This window comes from Nuphar pumila, chromosome 11 (genome assembly GCF_984573655.1).
Source record: "Nuphar pumila chromosome 11, dmNupPumi1.hap1.1, whole genome shotgun sequence".
NCBI lineage: Eukaryota > Viridiplantae > Streptophyta > Magnoliopsida > Nymphaeales > Nymphaeaceae > Nuphar > Nuphar pumila.
In genome coordinates, this window is record NC_143259.1 from 92,653,900 (window position 1) to 92,668,258 (window position 14,359).

The 14,359-nt window shown below is 40.6% G+C and overlaps 1 protein-coding gene across 3 annotated transcripts in view; it reads right to left on the reverse strand.

Annotated features, from left to right (window-relative positions):
• SFR6 (sensitive to freezing 6) overlaps positions 1–14,359 on the reverse strand; it is a 230,608-nt gene that overhangs the window by 146,889 nt on the left and 69,360 nt on the right. For all 3 annotated transcript variants that reach the window (XM_089981594.1, XM_089981595.1, XM_089981596.1), the window contains one exon: positions 4,779–4,861. In XM_089981594.1, the coding sequence (XP_089837720.1) occupies positions 4,779–4,861 (83 nt within the window). The remainder of the gene's footprint in view (positions 1–4,778; positions 4,862–14,359) is intronic.

Sequence of the window (14,359 nt, forward strand, 5' to 3'; positions counted from 1 at the left end):
TTGTCTTTTCATAGACAATTTTACACACCTTCTGACACTCCCCCTGAACCTCGAACCCTGGAGGTTGTTGCATGTAGACAGTTTCATGCAAATCCACATACAAAAAGGCATTCTTGACATCCAACTGAAACAAGGGTCATCCATGGTGCACAGCAACAAAAAGAACGAGACAAATAGTGCCAAGATGAGCAACTGGGGAGAAAGTTTCAAAAAAGTCAACCCCATAAGTCTGAGTGTAGCCTTTTGCAACCAACCGGGCTTTGTACTGTTCAATCGACCCATCCGAGTTATACTTAATGCTATATACCCATTTGCAATCTACAATATCTGCATCTGTGGGAGGATCAACCAGGTCCCAAGTGCCTCGAGACCATAGGGCATCCATCTCATCACGCATAGCTTGCATCCAGTTGGAGTCGACTAGAGCTTGACTCTGATAAAGCGGAACAGACGAGGCAGACAGAGCAGAAATAAAATTCTTCATAGAAGCCCCAAGATTAGCTTCTGATACAAATTGCATGATGGGGTAAAGAGTGCACTGTCTCTTTCCCTTGCGCAGAGCAATGAGAAGATCAACATCAGATGTAGGGGCAACAGTTTGCTCAGAAATACTTACCTGAGGAGAAGGAGGTGATGGCGGCATGGAGGTAGGAGGCACCCTGTGCGTGTATACTATGGGAGGGTTTCAGAAGCGACACACACCTGACACTGGAACCAAGGACTGAGGAGGAAGCGACTCTAACGGAAAGGGAGGAATCGGCAGAGGAAGGATATCACCAAGGCTCTCCTGTAGTCTGGGAGTAGTACTTGAAAAATAAGGAATAGACTCAAAGAAGGTAACGTCCGCACTAACATAGTCTTTATGAGATATAGGGTCGTAGCAACGATATCCTTTTTGGTTCTTAGGATACCCAAGGAAAACACATTTAATAGACTGCGCAGCAAGTTTATCTCGATCAGGACCCAGCTTATGCACAAAACACACACATCCAAACACTTTAGGGGGGATAGGAAAGAGAGGAGCCTCTGGATGAAGAATTTGAATAGGGATCTGATCTTCTACAGAGCTTGACGGCATGCGATTTATCAGAAAACCAGCTGTCAGAACCGCATCGCCCCAGTATGAAGCAGGCATATTGGATTGAATCATAAGGCACCGAGCAACATTAAGGATTTGTCTATGTTTCCTCTCAGCCACCCCATTTTGCGGGGAGGTATGGGGGCATGTAAATTGAGGTTGAATCCCATTACCAGAATAGAATTGAAGTAAGTCTTTGGATTTGAACTCAAGAGCATTATCAGTGCGAACAATTTTAACACATACATCAAATTGAGTTTTTATCTCGGCAATTAAAGATTTAAGAATGACAAGACCTTGAGACCGATCTTTTAACAGGAACACCCGCGATAACCTTGAGAAGTCATCAACAATAACTAGATAATAACGACACTGAGACTTATTCGGAATCCTACTCGGACCCCACACATCGACATGAAGAAGATCAAACAATCCTTGACTTGACGGACTCTGACTAGTGGGGAAAGAGCTTCGGCAATGTTTTCCCAATTGACATGTTTCACACTGAAAAGAAACTGAGGGAGGAATATGAGGAATGACACGACAAAGTTTTGTCACTGGAAGGTGACCCAAACGATGATGCCACAATAGAGGACTTGAGGATGATGTACCAGCAGAATAGGCCGAAACTTCTGGTTGGTGTAGGTAATACAGACCACCTTCCTCATAGCCGCCACCAATCTTTCTCCCCGTCAGCAAGTCCTGAAAGGTGCACCCCATAGGATCAAAAATCACTCTACAATTCAAATCTTTTGTCATTCGACTGACGGATAATAAATTCTGTGGAAACGAAAGAGCATGAAGAACATGCGACAATTGAAGAGTAGGAGTAATAGACATGCTTTTCTTCCCTACAATTGGGGAAGAACTACCATCAGCCAGACGTACCCCTTTTGACCAGTCACAGGTTTTAAACCCAAAAAATTACTCAAATTTCCGCACAAGTGACCAGAGGCTCTAGAATCAATGATCCACCTATCACCTTGACCAGATAGGCCATCACCTGCCGAGCACACAACCTCCGCAACAGAAGACTTCGAAGTGGATAATCGTAAAGCAAGGAGCTCGTCATATTCAACCCTGCTAAGTGTTACATAATCATTGGAGGAATCTGCATCTGATTTAACCACTTGAGCCATAATATAAACAATTGGCTAGATTCACAAAATCAAGGAGCAACCACACGCGCACACCCACAATCAACTACGAATCCCGACTATATCAAGTTTTGATTTCACCAATGAAATCTGAGAAAAACGACTTGCTACTATTCAGATCCAAACTTAAAAAAAAAAATTTAAAGAACCTTGACCAGCACCTTCCACCTCAACCGCGGATGGCTATTGGTTGCAAATCAAGATCACACATCCAACACGATAAAGTTGTGTCTGGTTCTCAGACTATCACACCAGTTTTCCGCGACTACACAGTTTTCCACACCAGAGATAAAATCTAGACAGGCTTCAAGTGACACAAGGAATAGTGTGTGTTATCATCACGCATCAGCCACTAAGACAACCAGTAGCAGACCTCAACACAGAATCCCTCGACAAAAAAAAATTCCACAAACAAAATATTTTCCCACACTGCAGGGAATCACGCCTGCTGCTTAAAAAAAAAATCCTGCAATAAGTTAACAAGCTGCTTTCACAGCACATACTTTCCAGCCAAACAGATCACGACACAGCAGGGAACACGGCTGCTAATATTCATCTTCTGAAATCTACCAACAAAATAGAATCTGAGATAAACTCACCATCCAGATTCACAACTAGCGATAACTTGAGCACGCAGAAACATAGGCCTTCAAAGAACTCGGCAGCAATACAGTGCAGAAAATTACAGCATCACGGCAGAGATAAACACAGCAAGGAATCCCGGCAGAGGATCACGGCATCGAAAATCAGGGCAGAAAACCACGATCCACACGCCGCAGTCAACTTCCACGTCAATCTTCAGCAGACCCGATCTCCATTTGATGGGTAGCAGCTGGCGACTTCAACCATGACAGAAAATCGAAGACTTGATTTTCTTTCCCAAGCCTTCCTAACAAACATACCCAGATCTGAGTAAGATCTGATTCCTCCCCCTTTTTTTTCAGATCTTCACCCTGTACACGACAAGTTCTGGCACCCACGACCATTGGGTCTTCATCGACCTTCCAGATCTAGCTTCAGATGTGAGTCATGACCTCCAGTCAGATCTTCATTGTCGTGACTAGGTCTGACTACAAATTTGTCGTCAGATCTGATCTTCACCAAGAGGCGTTGATCGCTGATCAGTAGAGGAGCGATATCCACCAAGAGGTTTTATTGCTTGAAGGAAACTGAGATTGGAGCTCAGGCACCCAAGATCGCACGTGGCTCTGATACCATGTTGAAAGACGCACCAAACCCTAGGTAGAGAGAGAGATAGAGGGAAAGATAGAAGAGAGAGAGAGGGTGAGAGGGAGAGACGGCTGCACAGAGAAAAACACTTCATACTTTCATTAGGGCATCTCTCTATGTTAAATAGAGAGAGGCTAAAAAGACTAATTACATCTAAGCCCTTTATGAAGAAAATAATTTCAAATAACGTCTAATATAAAAAGACTTAACTTAAAACCACCTATTCTCAACAGATTTAATTAATGAAATTTGATTTATTATTTTTAATTGATTCAATGCATGGAATGGTTTGTGGTATGCTTATATTAAATTTGTGATGTACCCTAGGTCCTCGAGAGGCGTTCAACAATTGTTTTAAAAAAAAATCCACTATTTTTTGAGGGTCAATTGGGGTTGTTACAAAAAGAGGAGCACAGTTTGATTCACATGCACGCACACACACATGGAGAGAGAGAGAGAGAGATGGTGGTGGTTGTGTGGTGGTTCATGATGCTGAAAATGATCACGATGATGTAGCAACGATAACAGTCCGACATATAAGAGTAGGATGACAATAATGATGATGATGATATTGGAGATAAAGCATAAAAAGATGATGATTGTCATGATGTGAATAATAGAGAAAAATATTATCAAAATGATGGCAGCGATGAACAAGAAAATGATGATCATGGTGAAAAAATGAAATTGATAATTACGATGATATCTTTACATGAGCGATGGATCCAAACAACATATTTATCCATCCAAAACTCTAACAAAAACCCTGTACACAAGGCCAAGGTAATGTTTTATCATATATATTCATTTTGTTCTCCTAAAGGCAGTTCATACTTATTAAAGCATGACAAATGTCAAATGGAACCTGTATTTCCAGGTTAGTACATATGCATCATGCAACAAAAACATATCAGCTAATGCATGTAGTTAACAATTAACCAGCATGGTATCTAGTATCTACTGATATAGAAAAACCAAAAATTCACTGCCATAAAGAGTGTGACATGCCAAGGTCCCAATACCTAATCACTTTATCTGGTCCACTAGAGTTCAATGCTTCAAGCAGGGGCCACTCTCAGGCATGAAGCTCTTAAAATGCTCTGGGAATTTAATTGGGGCTACAGTAGAGATAAAATGCTCAAGAAAAAGGTTCTGAGAAAGAACCATATGCTTCAATTGAAAAATTAACATGCATTGCCAGGTAATATAACAAAGGTGACTCTGAAAAGGCAAAAGTAGGCTTTTTGCATGAATAACAAAAAATAGGTTTATCAGATAACAATGGAAAATCAGAAAAGTGAATCAAAACATACAGGACCATGTTGCTGCCTATGTAGGATTGAAGGAAGAGCATGAAAATCCGCATCCAATATGGCAACCACACTGTTCAATGACACTGGACAAAACCAACAGAATCATCATAAGTTTCATAAATATAAACTATTTTGTGTGTGAACCAAGATAATATTAAAACCCTAACTAAGAACTTCAAAGACGATCACCTTCCTTGAACATGACAAAGTGACAACAACTAGTAGAATAGCTAGCAATAGACTATTCAATCTCTTAGAAGAGTTTGAAGTTTGAACAGAAGTTTCCCACATGCACATGAAACAGAAAAGAAAAAAAAAAGAAGGAAACCTCAATGATTACAGGATCACAAAAACTAGCTGCATAACTTTCCAATACATAACAAGAACTTGGTTCTAGTCAATAACAATAGATTATGAGTAGCAATTATTGTAGATACTTGGAAATTGAATAACAAAGGTTGAATTATTCCCCATTGCCTAACTCTTTCAGCTCTTCCAAATTTTCAGGTCATAAGAAGACATCATGCTAACAAGCACGTCAGCAATATCCCAAGTTTCAAAAAACTGTTTTCGACTGGAGACATGCAATTTAATTTTAAATGTAGTGATCGAATAAAGTTTCTTTCAAAAATCAGAATTGCAATTGCAGAGAGAAATTGGATCATTAATTTGGAAATATGCTTATCCCATAGTTACCAGAAGCTTTTCAAAACCTCGGAAGCTTAAACTCACTTTCAAAAATGGGAAGCTCGATTCTCCCAATACTAAAATAAGCTTCCTCGAAATTAAAAATGTCTTTTTCGTACTAAAAAAATCACTTTCATTTTAGAATTCAAATTTTGTATAATATATGAATAAATAATGAATATTATTGGTAAATATAGTTAAAATTTATTTTAAGTAAACAACACAAGTATTAATTATATTTTTATCCCATCCAGCAAATACTAATGGAATTTAGCACCAGAAACTATTATAGGAGTAGTGCCTCCACTAGTAAACCGCACCCCTTCGACACTCTCCCCAACAATGACTTCCCTTCTGCTACAATAACAAATGCTTGAATCAAGCCAACTACAGGCTCCTTGCTTGGTCTAACTTGTTTGTCTTGCCTGGCTTACTTCCCAAAAAAGAGAGAATTTTTCCACTACCAATAATGTATCTAGACTAACTAAACTGACACAAAGAGGAATGAACTTCATATCCAATCTCAACAGAGTGGGTTCGACCAATAACAGATTGAGCCACAACCACCACTAACAGTGGTATATCTCATAATTTTTTCCATATTTTTAAGCTCGAAAATATAATTTTTAATTAAATATTTATATTTAAAATGTCCAAATTACTTAAAATCATTAATTATGGCTGACGTCAATGGGGGTCTGGACCTGGTCCAGGGCCCATTGAAGACATTTAAATATGATATGTAAAACATGTGAAATTTATTTATCTTAACCTTTAAATTTGAATGAAATTTAGGTTAAAATCAGGTTAAATTCAGGCAAAATTCGGGAGTGAAATGGATCTAGGACCATAATTAGATCTGTTATGGAACGTAGATCTCGTAGGAGATCTGTTTTATCAAATTCGGATATGGATTGGTTCAGAAAATGCGTTTTTCAAATTTGATCAGTCTCTATTTTGGGTCTTTTTCGATTTAGATCGCAGTCGACCCGCTCCATTTACTTTTGGGTTGACATCAATATGAATCTGGACATGGTTCAGGATCCATATTGACTAGTGCCCATGAACGGGCTAAAATCCAAATGGATTTGGATTTGGATCATGGATCCATCCCAGACCCATAATTCATCCATAGACCTTTAAAAACAAAAAGGAATTTTAAAATTTAAAGAATGAATTTAAAACTTTAAGATAAATATATATATATATATATATAATTAAAGGTAATGTAATGGGGCAGAGTTCTACTCTTAGTAGAACTCTGCCCCCAAAATAAGAAATCTAGAAAGGGGGAGGGTGAGGTCGTCACCCCGTAGAGACCTCTCTCTACTATAAGAGAGAGAGGCTCTCTCTCTCAAAAAGGTCAAGTAAGAGAGGAGAGGAAAAAGCAAAAGAGAGAGAGAGAGAGGGGGAGAGGACAAAAAAGAGAGAAAAAGAAAGAGAGAGAGAGAGAGAAGGGAAAGACCTTCTCCACCATCTTCTTCTTCTTCCTCTTATTTTGCGTATTTTCAGCAAACAAGGTACGGGTTTCTCTTTTTCCGATAAAACTACTCACATAGGTGCGGGTACGGGTGCGGATGCAGCGGTGCAGCACTTTAAAAAAACTTGGATGTGGGGGTGCGGGAAGGATATATATATATATATATTAACAGTTTTAAATTAACACTACGTGTATTTGTGTGTATTTATGTATTTATATAATATAATATAGATAAAAATAAACTTGATTAGGGTAAACTAAATCTACATTTGGATAGAAATGGACCTCAGTGTGGTTAACTTCACCTAACACAAAGGAAGCTATGTCCAAGTGTCGCACCCGCCTGGGTGCCGGTGCGGTGCCCTATTAGAAGAGTCTGAGTGACATAGAACTAGGGTTTAGCATTCTTAAATCATATGGGTTTAAGGGTTGATCATATCTGAAAATTTTTGCACCTATATACTATGCATTTTTTATGTTCTTGATGTTTAAAATTAATTTTCTAAGTCCCTAAACATGTCTGAAAATTTCTACATGCATATTCCATGTATTTTTGTTGCTTGAATGCATGTTTTTTCATTCTAAATCATGTCTGAAAATTTCTGCAGGCATATCTTGAATATTTTCATCGTTCTTGATGCTTAAATCAATGTTTTTGCATCTCAAATCATGTCTGAAAATTTCTGTATGCATGTCATGCATATTTTTTATTGTTCTTGATGTTTAAATCCATGTTTCTACATCCAAGACCATGCATGCGAATTTCTGCATATATTCGTTGTGTTCTTGATGCATAAATATGCTTTCTAGCAACCTTGATGTCTATGATCTTGTTGCTTAACGCAATAGAGATATGGATACATAATAGTGATCCTGTTTTATGCTGTCGAATATATATATATATTCTTGACAGCAAATTTGTTATGTACCACAGATTGTACATATACATATCTATATGCAATCTGGTTGCCGATTGCGGTATAGATACTTATATATACTGCTGACAGCAAATCTGTCATGTATCGCAGATTATATATATTCATATCGATATGCAATCTGGTTGCCGATTGCGGTATAGATACGTATATATACAGCTGTCAGCAAATCTGTTATGTATCATAGATTGTACAGTACAAATACGTATATATATGCAGTGACAGTGAATCTGTTATATATATCGCAGATCGTATATATATATATATATATATATATATATATATATATATATATATATATATATATATATATATATATATACAAATGTGTACACAATCTGGTTTCCGATTGCGGTACAGATATGTATAAACGTATATATATAGATGTCTATGCTGCGATCACAGTCCAGATCGCAGGCATATATATATATATATATATATATATATATATATATATATATATATATATATATATATATATATATATATATATATATATATATCATAATAAAGACTGCAGTCATATATATAAATATATATATATGTTGCGACCAACAACAAGATTTATATATGACTGAAATCTTGTTGTTGGTCGCAACATATATATATATAGATAGATAGATAGATGCTGCTATCATAGCCAAGATAGCAGTCATGTATATATATATATATATATATATATATATATATATATATATATATATATATATATATACTGCGCTCTACAACCGGATCGTTGTCCAATATATATATCAACAGCTGGATCGCATATAAATACATGTATACATTCTATAATATATATCGGGAACACTGTCAACTGTATATATTTATCTATACTGCAATCAGCAACCACATTCCGTGTGTGTGCGTGTGTATATATATATATATATATATATATATATATATATACACACACACAACACACGTGTGTGTGTGCAATTTTGGTTACGTTTCGCGGCACATGAATATGTATATCTGTTACACATAGTTTGATATGCATTGGCTAAATCGCCGTGATTGTACCATGAATTGTGAACGTGAAAATTTGGTTGTTTATGTGTGTTTCATGTTCACTGAAAAATCTTGCAATGCTAATTTCTAATGTGATAAATGTTTGATCCACTGACGGGCCGTGAGCATGTGCTGCTTATGCAATATAAATTTTGTGATTTGAGCATTGCAAATGATTTTGTCCAAAAAGTGGTTTTTCTTAATGAATTACACTGTTGAATTTGATAGGGCAAGGGCTCGGATTTGTTATTTCATGATGATTTGTTTAATTGTTCTTGTGTAAAGAACTCTTAATTAATTAAGACGGTAAAAGAGACCAAATATTGTAACAATTTTCCTCCCTGGTGTCCCTTTGAAATGGTAGGAACCTTGGATGCCGGTCATGGGGAACCGTGAAGATACTAAATACAGTATGCATTTGTTGTCCCCAAGAACTTGATGTGTGGTTCGTGTTCCCGGACACGGTTGTAAGGAACTTTCAGCCACTTTGCTTGGGGTTGATGTTGACTCTTTTGCAGTTATTGGTATACCAAGAAAGTGACACCAATGGATGATGATTTCCTTGATGTCTCGTCATTACGTGATGATTCCTAATGTTCTGATTGATGATGATGATTCCTGATATCGGTCAGAGAACAAGTGTAGAACCCGGTAATTAAAAATACAAATTTGTGTGCTAAGCTATGACTGAGAATTGCCTTGAACCTCAAAAACTTTAACCATTTTGAGTATCCGTGGGTTTGTAAGAAAGTAAAAATTAAATTTGTGTGCATTTGATATGCATGCAAAAGCAATTCTGATAATTAACTAAAAAACGTTATTCATGCATGTTGCATTGATTCATGCATCCTTAAATGTTTAGGATTAATTTCATGTATCAGTGTATGTTGATCTAATGGTAAGTTAGTTATTGTAACGTCCCGAAATTTCTTAACTTGAAAAGTAAGGTTTTCTGAAAGAATTCTCTGAAAACTTGAACTCTACCCTTTTGAAAGCCCTTCAAAAGTATCTTTCTGTTTTAATAATCAAGTTTGTCAAATCCCAGGCACGTTAACTCGACAAACCAAAAGTGACAACAACATAAGATAGTAAAAAGCTGAAAAGAGTGTTAAATCCTTAATTTAAAAATGTTATTGTACAATGAAAAACAGGAGGCCCAGCCCCTATTAAAGCAAAAACCCAAAACTCAAAACCCTACAACGACGGGCAGAAATCTGGAAGGAAGAGTACAACCTCGAGCCACGTCGCATGCACCATTGATTGTCCGCCGCTGCTACTCGTCACCTACCCATAAAATGGGTCAGTCTCATGAAAAACTAGTAGGAGTGCAAAAGAATAAGAACAACAGTTAAACCAGCTAAGCATACTACAAAATCAACAATGAGAAGACACAATATGATGCATAAGAAACTCACAAGTATGCTAGCACGTGATACCACAAGCACGCAAAAACAACAGCTGAAGGATGAGCATGTTTAATTTAGTTATCACTTGTTAACCGGCCATGCGGGTACGTACATGGCACACGAGCCGAAACAGCCGAGACAAATCCGAGGGTTTATTATTCTATGTATTTTAAGATACCTCGGTTGACTGACTGAATCCTATCCTAAGGGAACGACCGGTAGTCGAGAGAGCAAGCTCCCAAAAGCCCAGTAGGGATGCATCCAACTTCTGCAGAAGTATTAGGCTATCTATTGCAACCCCTTTCCCCTAACCTCCGATGACTGAGGAAGCCGAGTCTTTTGCCCGTATATAGTCATTAATGGTTTGTCCATCGGAGTTGGTACCCTTCATCCTCTCTCTTGGTGAATCTAAGTCGAATCAAGCGCGACGAGGGTTTCTTAACCGCCGCCTCATTCTTCATGCTCTGGTCCATTAGACTCAAACGAGCATCTTGCCTATGAAGGCGCATGTGAGGCCATTTATGTGTATCTTTAAACAAGTTCCCTTATACGATCGAGGTCTTATCTGCCTCATGGTACTCATTGCATTGTGCCAATCAAAATTAGCGTTGCACCAGTACCGTGCAACCAATCATTGCCCAAGACTCAAGAAATAGCAGCCCTACATGCGACGAGGCTCTTTTCTCGAGTTAAAAAAATCAGTATCACATTTCATAACTCACGGTGGAGTTCGAACGTTGATACTCACGCTCTTGCGCTAACTAAGCTCTACTGTCGAAACCCGACAATTGTGGCAGTGGTTTGAGACTTCTGCACAAGAAGAATAGTGACATTTGCTATATATATATATATATATAAAGGAAATAGCAGAGGCAACAAGTAAAATCAACACAGACCAGGATCACAAAACCGTGTCCTGGATGTAAAGACATGTGCTCGAATGAAGCCTTGGCGCAAAGCGCGGGGCTAAAGAAAATATAAGCAAGAAAGCGAAGGACCAGGAACGTGAAACTGTCTCCTGGAGGTAAAGGGGTAAGTAAATATACGTATATATACGTATAACAATTGTCAGGGTGCAAAGCGCGGGGCTAAGAAAAGAAATAGACCGAAAGTAGAGTAAACAAGGACCAGGATCATGAAACCACGTCCTGGAAGTAGATAGGCAAGCATACGCAAATAATTGTCAGGGCGCAAAGCGCGGGGCAGAAGGAAATTAAAAGACTGGAAAGGAAAGAGCGAAAGCAAAAGACCAAGAACGCGAAACCTCGTCCTGAAAGTAAAAGGCAAGAAAGGAAAGTACGAAAAGGAAAGTCTTAGCACATATAGTGCGACGGCAACGAAAAGTAAAGTGCAGAAAGGGGAAAAGGACCAAGATCGTGAAACCGCGTCCTAGAAGTAAAGACGTACATTATATATATATATATATATATGTCTTAATTTCTCTGTTAAGTCCTTTGTTTTTCAAGAGTTCATTGTTCCAATCCTTTATATGCAAACCCTTACCTAGAAAGGGTGCGCGGATCAGTACGCTTGAGAGCGTAAGTGATCACCAACTCGAGCCACGTGGCATGAGAAGACTCTGTGGTGCAACCTGCAAAACCATTTTGTCAATACATTGCACGGTACAAAGATAACCTCATTAGGGCCACAGAGGGCGCACAAGCCAAAACGAGAACCCGAATAAGGCAGAGGCTTGCACCTTGCCGAAAAGCAAACAGGGCAAGGGGGGCTTCCCCTGCCTAGAGCAGACTAGGCAGGGGCCCTGTCCCCTGCTGAACACAAACCAGGCAGGGGGGGCTGCCCCCTGCCGAAAGCAGACAGGGCAGGGCCCTGCCCTGCCCCTTGTTGAACACCAATCGGGCAAGGGGGGCTGCCCCCCCCCCCCCCCGCCGCCAAAACCCAACGGAGCAGGGGGCCTCCCCCCTGCCGAAACCGATCGAGGCAGGGGTGGCTTGCCCTCTGCCAAACTGATCGAGGCAGGGGGCTTGCCCTCTGCCAAACTGATTGAGGCAGGGGGGCTTGCCCTCTGCCAAACTGATCGAGGCAGGGGGCTTTCCCCCTGCTAAACTGATGGACGCATGGGGGGCTTGCCCCCCCCCCCCCCCCCCCCGAAAAAAACCTCAAGGCAGGGGGGGTCATGCCCCCCTGCCGAAGACCCAACAAGGCAGGGGGTACACCCCCCCAGACGGAAAAATACAAGGCAGGGGGGGCCACCCCCTGCCAAAGAAGAAGCAAGGCTGGGGGTGCCACCCCCCTGTTGGAGAAACACAAGGCAGGACGGGCCACCCAGTGCCGGAAAGAAGTAAGGCAGGGGGCAACCCCCTGTCGGAAAACACAAGGCAGGGGGGTTACCCCCTACTGGAAACACAATAAGGCAGGGGGGTGGTGCTGAAAAACACAAAGCAGGGGGGTACCCCTTGATGGAAACACAATAAGGCAGGGGGGCACCCCCTGCCAAAAAACACAACAAGGCAGGGGGGCACCCCCCTGTCGTAAAACAAAATGAGGCAGGGGCTCCGCCCCCTACCGACAAAACAATAGGGCAGGGGGCCATTCGACCCCCTGCCGAAAGGGGGGCCCGTCCCCCCTAACAGAGAAAGAAAAAGGGGTAGGGGGCCTTCCCCCTGCCAGAAAACATACAGAGCAAGGGGACACCGTCCCCCTGCTGCCAACCGAGGGAAAGGGGGGGGGGGGGAGCTGTTTCCTTCCCTTGCCGGAAAACCCCAAGGCAGGGTGGCATGCCCCCTGCCGAAGCCGCAGGCAGAGGGGGGGTTCGTTCCCCTCTGCCAGAAGACTGGAAGACGAGGGAGAGGGAGACTCTTACCTAGAAGCCGTCGGAGGTCGAGGACGTCGATGATGGATGGCGCAGGACAGAGGCGGATAGAGGCGAACGGCGAGAGGGAGAGGGAACCGGAGGTGAGAGAGAGAGAGACGAGGTTGCCCCTCGCACAACCTCGCCTGAGCCTTTTAAAGGCTCAAGCGAAGGTTCCAGAGACCGGGTCAGACCCGATCCGACCTGGACCTGACCTCTCTCTCTCGGATCCGATCTGTATCCATTCGAGTGGTCCGGATCGAGCCCGTGTCCGGCACACCGGGTCTAGTGTGTCAGACACGCGAAGTGCTCGATACGGGCGGACACGTGACGTGTCTGACACGACACGCGGTTTTTTTTCATGGGTTTTACAGTTATGATGATTTGTTGCATGTGATTCCTCTTAAACTTGTGCTTAATTTAATTTATGTTATGTCCATATTGTTGTATTTTGAGAGGATCTCGTACGAGAACTTCGGTTCTTACATATTTTCTAAAAAAAAAATTCAGGCACTAAGCCTCAACGGTGAGAGGGACTGGCTAGCTGGAGGACTCAAGATTTATGGTTTGGTGGTCTGGGTTCTGATGTGCGCAGGACTGGCTAGAGTGGATTTTTGAATTTTATGAACTTTATTGACATATTTAATTTAATAAATAAAGTTCAATACATAGTTTGAATTTACTCTATGTCTGAAATGGTTGTTGGGTTGTGAATATTAAATCTGTAATGCGCCCCCGGTCCTTGGGAAGTTTTTCGCAATTGTTTAAAAAAAAGTCCTCATTTTTTGGAGGGTCAGTTTGGGGTCGTACAAAAAGGCGTTGCTCCAACCAAGCAGAAAAGCCCTCTTAATGACATGACTCCATGATACTATATGTCTCATCGACAAAAGACAGTAATGCTAAACCAGAGAAATGTCAAGATAGCTCCCTTTAGGAAAAGCACACATACCCGTCTTCTACTTGTGTTTATTGTTGTTTCTTGTTTCCCTTTATGCTTCCTTCACACTTCACGCATCCAAGCATTTCTTTGAACACCATCATCATATATTATTTCTCATACTCACTTCTTACTCTGGTAACTATGGTTTTTTTCCTTCCTGTTTTATAGTGTAATTTTTTATTTCTATATGGTTTTCAAGTTCAAAAATCCTGTCATGCCTCCATGCTTTTAAATTAGTTTAAACACCTAAACACTTATAATCTAAAAAGGTAAAAAGAGTAAGCAGACTTCAAATGTCATTGATTGCCTT